Raw genomic sequence first — 11,620 nt, forward strand, 5'->3', positions numbered from 1 at the left:
CAACTGGAATTTTTCAGCATTTGATTTCTGATTAAGACTGCAGCATACCATCACAAATGTTTGCAGTGTTTCATATAAAAATATGAATGTATGTTAAAACAAATATGTATGTACTAAGATTCAAGGTTTAGCAGGTCATTTCTATGCATTAGTATAAAAAAAAGTAGTCAAAATTGGTTATTAGAACACCAGCTGCGAGGCTCTTATTGCGGTTGTTTAAAAGTTGCCTTTTAGTAATTCCTGAAACTGCAAAAACAAAACTAAAAAAAACCACACAATCTCATTTAAGTAGCAAAACTTGACATTCAGCATCAAGAGCTTGCTACAACCTCAACGTATCTATGACAGATATGCCTATGCATAAAATGTCATATCTTCACAATCTGGGGACTTTTAGGGATGTGAAAGGTTAACAGGTAAGAATTACCCTTAATATGTGATGCTTGCTGGTTCCAATTAACCCATGGGGGAGAGGGGAGCTCATTGGCCATCCCTCCTTTAATTGGTTAACTGGTTACACATTGTGTTTGACCAGTTAACCAATTAAATGGGATTTTACATCCCTAATTCCTTTGAGTAGTTCTTAACTCACACAAACAAATCTTTGCACTTGCAATTGAAATTAGTGGAACTCATCATATTTGTCAGGACAACTAGAGAGAGTAAATATTTCTAGGATTGGGCCCTTCATTTGAAAGGTACCAGCCACAGTTTTGCTAGTAGCCCAATTTTGTTACTGGGTGCAAAATAAAATGTCCTAGTAACTAACCAGTTCAGAGGATCTGAAGTTTTTCATATCTGGTCTTTTGATTCAAATCCAACAAAGGTTTTGTAGTGGGTGAAAATACTGCCACATAACAGTATCAGAGATCTATGGGAAATGAATTGGCACCGCCAGTCCAGCTCTTATCAGACAGACACTGACATATCAAGATGATCCTTTTGTTGACGGTTTCAGGTATTAGACAAAAGCCTGAAAGTACAAAGACTGAACTACCCACTCATTCTTAAGAGGAAATCCTTCCAGAACAAGGCTGACGCACACTGATGAGCAATTTACAGAAACCTGCACTGCTACCACCTGTTATATTTTTGTTCTGAGAATGATTTCATTCCCAGGGCGGGTCTTTCAGCAAGTAATTTTATTTTTGAAAATTATTCAATTTCTTCATATGATTTAAAAATAATGAATGTACAAAATAGAGCTTTGTACAACAGGCCCAGTTGGCAAAAAAGGCTTCACATACAGCTGGGCCAAATGCAGAATGATCCATCACATCAAAAAGGCTTATAAAGAAATTAAATACAGTAAAACTCCAGTGGTCTAGCATCCAATGGTCCAGCACTCCTGATGGTCTGGCACCATCTAGAACCCGGAAGTGCTCCAGGGAGCCGGACAATTGGAGCTGCTCTTCCCCGGGCTTCCCCGATTCAAATGCTGCTGAAACTGACCAGCGGCTAACTTGGGAAAGCCGGGGGCAGAGCAGCTGGGGTGCTGCCGGGTTGGTACCGCAGCTCCGAGGGCGCATTCCCCCCAACTCCACCCCAGACCCCTCATAGCCCCCCCTTCCGATAGTCCGGCATATCTGATAATCCGGCACCCCCAGGTCCTAAAGGTGCTGGATTATCAGAAGTTTACTGTATTAGAAAAGGATTTTTAGCGCTGTATTATAATGCAGCAAAATACACAGCTTTCCAGTGAATAAGCAACATTACAATCACCCACAAACGGTGTTCTGAGGTGTTGTTACTTCTGGAATAGAACTAGTGATTCATAACACGAAAAACCATGAAAAAATTGGTATCTGTATCTTCAAGATCAACTAGAAATGACATTTAGAAAACTTCCTTGACTGGGAAAGATTCATTTTTAAAATAGTGATTTATAAATATAATTTCTATCTGATCTTGAAGTTACGAATCACTACTTCTATTACAAAAATTTTGTTCAAACACTGTTTGTAAGCATTGTGAAATGAATAACGAGAATAGGTTTATAAGTTTAGCTCTATTTAGAAAATGAGCAGTTGGTCTGAAGCACAAAGCCGTTCGAGAACTATCCATACAATGATTAGTTAGTATGCACTGTGCGCTACTCCAACATCAGTTTCCTGGAACGATAGACAAAATAAGCATGAACATTCTACTTTTTATCAAGTAAGCAAAAGCTACACCAATCAAATTTCACATAGTTATCAGAAAGTTTGTGAAAGGAATAGAGACACAGCCTTTAGAAAAGAGCAGGTCAAGCTATTCTGGAACAGTGTGCTTCTCAAACTGTAAACACTGATTATCTCTCAGGATAGCAATTTATAGCAGCTCAATGGCTACATATTGCTGAAATGTACCACATCAACCATACTCTCTCACAAAATACAAGATACATTTTCAGGGCTCATCCCCAGCATGTTGGAGGCACCTTTCCTCAATTGTACATTGTGTGCATTAAAGTACTGAGTTATTCACACAACAAGCTCTATTGTGAGATAATACTCCACTCCTCCTCTAAGGCTCAGAGAATGCTCATTTTTATCTCATCCTCCCTGAATTCTGTCCACAATCAACCAAACCCCTACAGTAGAGGTACAGTAGAGGGATTTTGAGTGAAAGAGGAGGCTGTGACCTGGGGCAGGAGAATGGAGAACAGGGTCTGGAAGGGGGTATGGATGCAAGAGAGGATTCTGGCATGGGGGAGGGGCATAGAAGTGAGTGCAGTGCCTGTGAAGGAGTTGGGGTGTGGGAGGTGGTGGGGTGCCAGGGGCAGACTCTGGCCAAGAGGTGCTTATCTAAGCAGCTCCAGGCCAGCAGCACTCTGGCAGGCTTCCCTGCCTGTCAGCAGCCCCAGACTACTCTGTTCCATGTAGCTTTCTGCGCTGGAGAGAGGTGGGGGGGAAGAGGGCGTTGTGCATTGTCCCAACCCCCAGCAAAATCTCTCAGCTCCTATTGACTGGAAACCAGTGAATGAAAGCTAAGAAATTGTGCTGCACTACCCCCCCGTTTCCAGTCAATGGGAGCTGAGAGATTTTGTTGGGGGCAGGAACAGCATGCGAAGCCTCCTCCCCCCACCATCCCACTCCCAGCAGTGCAGAGAGCTACAGGGAGTAGCCAGCCATTTTGAGCAGCGCTGTGCTCTGCCGCAGGTGGAAAGGTGGATTAAAAGGCGTGGTGGGCCGAATCTGACTCTCCCCTGTTCTAGGAGAAAGGCATTTCAATTACTGATGAGAGCTCACAAAAGCCAAAGCACAGATCCTGATAAAGTGACAGTATTGGTGGTAATGTCTCTCAGAGTGTTTGTTAAAATGTTTGTAATTTTACTTTGTGTATACAATATTTAGCACTTTTATAGTATTTTCCATCAAAATACCTCAAAGTACTTGATCTCCACTAAGACAAAACAGCCCTGTGAAGTAGAGAAGTCTTCATATATCACACATCAGAAGATGGAGATAAGGATTTAATCCTGCATCCACTTAAGTCAATGCAAGGGTTTAGCCCTGCAATCATTGACTCATATGATATATTAGGGATGTTAAGCATGTGGCTTATTGGTATGCTTATCAGCTAACTAGCCCCTGCCAGTTAACTCTGGCAGCAGCCAGCCTACTGGGTCAGAGCAGCTACAGCAGGGCCAGTGGGCCACACAGTAGCACCTCAGCTGCGGCACTACCAACGTTAAAATGATTAACTGGTTAAGTGCTTTCATTTAACCAGTTAACCATTTTAGCATCCCTAGTACTAATGCCCAAATCTTCAAAGATATTTAAGTTTCTAACTTACATTGGCATCAATGGAAGTTAAGCACCTAAGTACCTTTGAAAATCTGGGCCTCAGTGACCTGACCAAGGTCATACTATTAACCTGTACTGGAGCTGAATACTGAATATATAATACTGAATCCATTGTACCACATAATATCTACAAGAGACAGGAAAATGTGCTTACAGCTGCACCGCAAGGGGCAAATCACTTTCCTGAAGCTATAAAAGCTTTTGGCAACATCTGCCTAATGAGCTAATTAGCCAGATTTATATACTCATGGTTGTGTTTACTGATAACTTTAAAAGGTCTTTTCTTTTAAAAAGCCAACATTTCCCTTCTAGCCTTGTAATGGGTCTACTGTGAATTTAACCCCTACTTACAATATTTTTTATTATTTCTGAACTTGGGTTTCTATGGGGGAGACTAACAGGTTTACAATTTTACTAGAACATGATGCAATACTATAATTCACCAACATCATCCATATAAATTCCAAAGGGACAGTGCTTCCTTGCAGGTAAAGTACCATTCTAATTGATCTCTAGCTAAGTCCTTATGACGGTCTGGCTGGATGTTCAGTCTATGACTGTCTTTGGCAATCTTATTGTGCCACTGAAGCGTCTGATGACCACGTACAGTAATTCCTCATTTCACATGGTAGACACGTTTCAGAAAATGATCATGTTAAGTGAAAACGTGTTATGTGGGGTCAATTTTCTCATTGAAAATAATGGAAAAGGTGGGGGTTACATTTCAAGCGGTGGTGTCTAAGTCAATTTTCTGTTGGTGCTGAGTCGTCAACATTAGACGATGTACTGTACAGTGCAGTAAAACTCCCAATAGGGCATCAGCTGGAACCTGGAAGTACTCCAGTCAGCCGCTCTCTCGGCGGGGCTGCTGAGAGCTGCATGTGTGCTCACAGCTCCAGCCTGCACTTGTTAGCAGCCCGGACTGGGACATAAGTTGGGAGAGAAAGGGGACTGGGTTACAGCAGGGAGAGAAGGTGTTTGGCTCTGGGGAAGGGAAGGAGAGAGGACTGGGATTGGGTAGGGAGTACAGTATGCCCCTGCGATGGGTCTGCCGGGACCCGCACTGCGTCTGGTGAGGGGGGGGGGGTCGCCGGGGAACGGCACAGCAAGTGGCGAACCCTCTGCCATTTTGCAGGGAGGCAGGGGAAGCCCCGTGCAGCTGCTGGCAAGAGGCCGGCTGGGGAAATTGTGTTATTTCAGGGACGGTCATTTTATTCAAAAAATGTTCCCCCAAAAAATCATGCTATAGCAAAAACATTTTAAGCAGGCACGTGTTAAATGAGTAATTACTGTAGTTACCAGCCATGCTGCATCATTTGTTGGAAAACGGGATTTGTAATTTGTTACACTAAGTTGCTTTTAATTAAAAATTAGAGCTGTCAAGCGATTAAAAATTGTAATCAAGATTAATCATGTGCAACTCCCTTTGAAATACTGGAGTTCCCAGCTGACCCTGGGCTCCATGCAGTGCTGCCTCTTGGAAGCACCATGGCAGCATTTCCAAGGGGAAGTACAAGGCAGAGCCCAGGGTTCGCTGGGCTCCATCCAGCGCTGCCCCTTTAAGGAACCGGAGCAACACTTCGAAGGGGAAGCACATTAGGCACTAGGGATCAGCTGGGGACTCCAGCTGACACTGGGCTCCGCCTTGCGCTGCCCCTTTTAAGTGCCAGAGCAGCACTTCAAAGAGGCAGTGAAGCATTAACACCTGCAATTAATGCTTTAATTTTTTTAATGCATTAATCCGGTCCTGCGTTAATCGCAGGTCAAATGACAGCCCTACCAGAAATTGTTCAAACTGCTTTATTTCTCTGAAAAAAAGTATTTTTCTTTTTATAACAACAACTTTCATGTAGACAACCTTTAAATCAGTGGTCTCCAAACTTTTTACACCGAAGATCACTTTTTAAATCTCAGAACAGGCGAAGATCTACCACCCCGCCCCTTCCTTGAAGCCCCACCCCTTCCTTGAAGCCCCGCCCCCTCTATTCTCCTCCTGTCCATTACTTGATATCCCCAGGCCTTACTTACACACTCTGATAAACAGTTTATTTTTAAATTATGTGATATATAAAATTAAAATCACGTGTTTATAGTTATGAAATAAATGGTCTGTTTTTTACTCATGCTATTTAAATCTAAAATGAAGCATTTATAATTATACACTTTGTGGGGACAGAGTTCTGCAGCTGGGGGTAGGGGAGAGGGAACAGGGTGCTGGGAGGGCAGAGGACAGGGTTCTGCAGCAGGGGACAGGGTGTCAGCGGGGACAGAGTTCAGGGAGTGGGGATGGGAATGGGGACAGAGCTCTGTAGCTGGGGACGGGGTAAGGGGACAGAGTTCGGGGAGTGGGGATGGGAATGGGGACAGAATTCTGTAGCTGGGGACAGGGGTCTGGGGAACGGGGCGTGGGCTGCATCTGCCTCCATCAGTCCCCTGCATCTGCCTCCTCCCAGGATTCTCCCCAGGATTCTCCCTTCCCCTCCCCCGAGGGAAGCCAGCACATGCCTCCTCCGGGCCCGACCCCCACGCGGCGCAGGGAAACCCCGCGCATGCCTGCGCCGGGGCCAACCCCTCCCTCTCGCGGCGGGGCTAAACCCCCGCAGGCGCCTGCCCCGGGGCCAAACCCCCCTTCCACGGCACGGCACGGCCCATCCCCCCCTTCCATCTCCTCCTGCAGCGCGGCTAATCCCCGCGGGCACCTGCCCCGGGGCCAAACCCCCCTCCCGCAGCACAGTGCAGCCAACTCCCTCCTGCAGCACGGCCAACCCCTGCAGTCACCTGCCCCAGCCCGGCAACCCCTCCCGCTGCACAGCCAACCCCCACGGGTGCCTGACCCGTTGTCTCTATGCTAGCCCCAATTAAAACTGTTCCTCTCTGAATTGTTGCATGAAGTACACAAATCTGGCATTCAGAGACTCTAGATTCCATTCGGAAAGCATTCACTATTTAAACACTCAATTTGATCTTATTCCAATACAGGAAGAAGACTAGTGGAGAAAAACACAGAAGGAGTCTAAAGTCTGGAAGCCAATGAATGGAAGATGAAAAGACAGCAAAGCAAGCTCTCCAGTGCCCTTAAACTGACTCTCTCAAACACCAACCTTTCTGCACTCTGTCTAGGGATAGTAAATTTCGATTGAATAATCGAATAGTTAGCAATTTGTATCGACTATTCAATTAGTCAATAGAACGCCTCCACCTTTTAAGTGCTGCAACAACCTTAAGGCTGCTGCTACACTTCAAAGGTGAAAATGCTGCGGAGATCATGGGGCCAACAGAGCAGGGGGGCTCCACGCTGCCCATCTTCTTTCAAAGTGGCAGTGCCATGTGGAGCCCAGGGCCAGGTGAGAGCTCCCCTGCTGACTCTGGGTTTCGTGCAGCACTGCTGCTTTGAAACACCACATGACGCCTGACACTGGGCTCCCTGTGGTGTTTGAAAGTGGTTGCGCTGTGTAGAGCCTGGAGTCAGCTGGGGACTCCCCTGCTGATCCTGGGCTCCAAGCAGCATTGCCGCTTTGAAACGCTGCAAGGAGCCCAGTGTCAGGCTCCATGTGGTGTTTTGAAGCAGCAGTGCTGCACGAAACCCAGAGTCAGCGGGGGAGCCCCCAGCTGATCCCAGGGACCTCGCGGCGCTGCCCCATTGAAACGCCATGTGCAGTTCCGCCATGTGCAGCCATAGCCCAGGCTGCATGCGGTGTTTCAAAGCAGCAGCACCGCGTGAAACACAGGGTCTGGCCCCAGGCTTAATGCAGCACTGCCACTTTGAAGCACCCCTTCTTCCCCTCCCTTGCTGCCTCTTTCTAATAGAAGCCACAAGGGTGGTGGTGGGAAGCAATTCGTGAACTAGTCTGTCAACCATCCGATAAGCATTTGCTTATCGGATAGTGGACTAGTCATTCACATCCCTAACTCTCTCAGTGACAATGTTAGGCAACCGGTTTTGGTTTTGCGGTTTCAAAAATGATTTTACTCTACCCAAAATACTATGTTGGTAGAATATTAAGGTTAAAACAGCAAAAGTCAGGAAAAGCCTGAAGTTGCACGCTTTTCCTGTGGTCCATGCTTATTATGGTCACAATACTGTCTAACAAAGTCTCAGAGGAGTAGCTGTGTTAGTAAGGCACCTTAGAGACTAACTAACTAAATATATATATAGAGAGAGAGTCTCTAAGGTGCCACACAACTACTCATTGTTTTTAAAGTTATATATATATATATATATATATATATATATATATATATATATATATATATATATATTAGTATGAGCTTTTGTGAGCAAAACCCACTGTGTTAGATGAGATGAGCTAGAGTTACTAGTCTAGTTCATCTCATCTAAGAAAGTGGGTTTTACCCATGAAAGCTCATGATACAGTCTAGCAAAGATCACATACTAGTTCCAAAAAATACAGATATACAACTTTTCTACAATTCAGATCAGTATGACAGCATCTTGTATTTTTTCATTGACATGAAAGTGGAACATTTTGTTCTTTACTAGCCTAGACTTATAAGTCTTCAATAGCATTTATGTACTATAAAATCATCTGTAGTACATAAGCTTTCCTTGAATAAAGTTCAAGGAATAAATCACTCAGTTAAGAAAGAAGCTAAACTAGCTATGAATTTGTTGCCTGTATATACCAGGATGTTTTGCTAATTAGTCTGTATGGTACATTTAACGTGAAGTATGATGCATACATAAATATGATTTATTGTATACCTTTCTTACAAATGGGTTTCATAAATTCAGACATACACACATGACATCTTACATTGCTGTGTATCTAAGGCTTTAGGAAAAACATTAAGTTGCATAGAGTATATGTACTCATATAATTAAATATGATATTGCAGAGAATTTATAGATGGGGAGAATTATGTAGCATATGCACCCTTTCTTTATTGACTTTTCATAGTGTGAATCTTTAATTATACAACTTCAAGACTTTCTAAAAGAAAAAAATTAATTTTTAGAAAAAACTTTTAAAAACAAATATTCTTAACTGACCTGCTGGTTTGCAAAGAACCTGACAATCACATATATTAAGTCCATAAGCCAGAATTATTTTGCTAGATCCCACTGAAACACATCGTCCTTACATTTATAGTCGGCAGCATCTAGAGGTGCCTTACATCTTCAGAAGCTCACAAGAAATAGCCTCTCCTATGAATCTTAGCAGCTGCAGCAAGACGACCACTCAACAGAGTTTGTACCCCCTTGCCCACTTCACTGAGAACAAGTATTAAAGGGGTAGCCGTGTTAGTCTGAATCTGCAAAAGCAGCGAGGAGTCCTGCATCATGCATCTGACGAAGTGGGTCTTTGCCCACAAAAGCTTATGCTCCAACACTTCGGTTAGTCTATAAGGTGCCACAGCACTCCTCACCGCTTTCACTGAGAACAGCAACCCTTTCTCAGCCTCTCCTCACTGCACAGCTAACCTTGTCTTCAAGAAGGTTCAGTAGTTTCACTTATGTAAGTGCAGGGAGCCAAGGAAGCTTCAACTCCTGTACACCTGAAATGCATTGTCTCCCACTCTACAATTAAGTGACTCATGCAAGTAAATCTTGCTGATCCAGCTGCATTTGAAGACAATGGCTATGGCTAAACACCTATGAAAAGCAACAGGAGCAGGACTGGGCCTTTGAAGAATATAGAACCTCTGACATGGAACTAGAAAGTTGTTTCAACAATGCATACTAACAACATGCAACTATTTAGGAGAGGAAGCAAATCCAGTATTCCATTAAAACTGCAGGAGAAAGCTGAGTAGACAAGGTAATGTTAAAGTGTAAGACATCTAACTACGACAAGACACAAATAGATCAAGTGTTAGAATAAAGGTACAATCTAGAAGCAAATGAATTACTTCTCAGGAGGAAAAATTAAAGTTTCTGTTTTTCCTCTACCAAATGCCTCCCAACTCCATCGAGGTAAATTAAGATATCAAATGTTAGCAGGAAAACAGAATCTTGAAGTACCTACAGAAGACCACTATTTAGCAACAGTAAATTTCCTTAGGTGACTGGAGCAATCACTGCTGAAAAATGAGAAAAGTTCCTTGACTTCTCAAAATAGATACACTGTGTTAGAAGTAATTTCAGCCCCTGCCAGTCAAGTATAGCAGGGACTGGAGCAAGGAATCCAAACCACTTGAGAGTAACTATCACCAGAGAAGAAGCACGTCTGCTGTCAGATTTCACATATATCAATTCATAAGCTCATTTTATACACAAATCTAGATAAGGCCAATTTTATTCCACTTGTTGTAAACCTGAACAAAGGCTGACATTAGTTTCGGGAGGTTTATACAGAAGAAGAAATTAATCCGGGCACACTGCCGTCTTCAACCTGCCACAGCTGCATCTTTCGTTTCCTGGCAATCCAAGCTAGAAAAGACCTAGGGGGCTGGTTAACAAGTGTGCTGCTCCAGGACTCTCGGCTTCTTTGTGGCCCCCTGGAAACATCCGCGTCAGCTGTATTTTAAGCGCCAGCGGAACGGATTAGCCGCAGGAATTGTAGCTCCCTGCGCAACTCTTGCCTGAAAGAGCGTCTGGTGTCGGGCAGCTGGTCGAGGACCCGCACTGGCAGCTCCGCTAGAAAGGCCCCCGCCGCGCTGCACCAGGGAACGAGCTCTCGGCGGGCGATGAAAGCAAAGGCCGGAGCCAGCCCAACGCTGGACCCCCAGCCCTCAACTCGGCCCCTCGACTCTCACCGGTGTCCCCCGGCCTCTCCCCCCCAGCCAGCTCAGGTGCCCCCAGCCGCCCCCCGGCCTTCCCCCTGGCTCTCACCGACACCGAGCTCAGCCCCTGCTGCTCAGACGCCACCATGAGGATCTCCCGGAAATCCATGTCTGCCGGGGCTGGCTCCGGGAGGCGACGGGCCCCAGCCCTCCAGCGGGGGCAGCTTCGCTCCAGCTGCTGCTCCGCCCTGACTACTTCCGGCCCCCCCTTCTACTAACAGACGACAGCGCTGAGCCAACGTCTTATATGACCTCGTACCCGTCACCCTCTTCGAACGTCACTTCCCGGCCAACGTCACATTTCCCCCCTCCCAGTTCCTGGGATACGTGTCAACAAGAACACGTGACCTGAGTTCTACTGACTCCACCTCTTCCTAGCGGCAGGGGATGGAATTAGGGTTTTAAGCTCCGCCCCCGCACGGTCCAGGGAGGGGAAGAGATCAAGGTTCTAACCAAGGGGTGGCCAACCAGTAGAGACAAGAGCCAAAATAGCTGTGGATAGAGTGTAAAGAGCCATGTATTATATATTTATTTTTATATATCTATAGATGGATAGGTATAGTACACAAAATGTAGTGATAAAAATAACATTACGGGACTTTTTGGACACAAACCAATAAAAAAGCCTCAATAAACCAATAAAAAAAGTCTCTAGTCAGTTAAAAAATTCATGGCCAGTCCATAGATATTCCGAGAACTTGACAAGGAGCAAACATCAAATTTAAAAAAAAGTTTAAAATACAGTGATATTCTCAACTAAAAAAAAGCATCCCCATCACGTATTTTAAATGTATCACTACTGGCCCCACAGTAAGCTAACATCTTTATGGTTGACTTAGAACAACGTTTCCTCAGATCCCGTCCCCTTTTACGCTTTCTCTACTTATGCTACATCAATGACATCTTTATGATCTGGACCCATGGCCAAGAAACACTGGAGATGTTCCACAGAGATTTTAACAACCTACACCCCACCATCAGTCTCAGCCTGGACCATTCTACACGAGAGATCCATTTCCTGGATACCACAGTACAAATCACCAATGGTAAATTAGACACCACTCTCTACAGAAAACCCATTGACTCAT

The 11,620-nt window shown here is 44.8% G+C and overlaps 1 protein-coding gene across 1 annotated transcript in view; it reads right to left on the reverse strand.

Moving 5' to 3' along the window:
* The window catches only part of SPTY2D1 (SPT2 chromatin protein domain containing 1), a 33,655-nt gene extending 22,850 nt beyond the window's left edge, over positions 1 to 10,805 (reverse strand). Inside the window, exon 1 of the mRNA XM_075928114.1 lies at positions 10,582 to 10,805. Coding sequence (XP_075784229.1) covers positions 10,582 to 10,641 — 60 coding nt within the window. The 5' untranslated portion in view covers positions 10,642 to 10,805. The remainder of the gene's footprint in view (positions 1 to 10,581) is intronic.
* Positions 10,806 to 11,620: the final 815 nt, after the last annotated feature.

Source organism: Pelodiscus sinensis, chromosome 4 (assembly GCF_049634645.1).
Source record: "Pelodiscus sinensis isolate JC-2024 chromosome 4, ASM4963464v1, whole genome shotgun sequence".
Taxonomy (NCBI): domain Eukaryota; kingdom Metazoa; phylum Chordata; order Testudines; family Trionychidae; genus Pelodiscus; species Pelodiscus sinensis.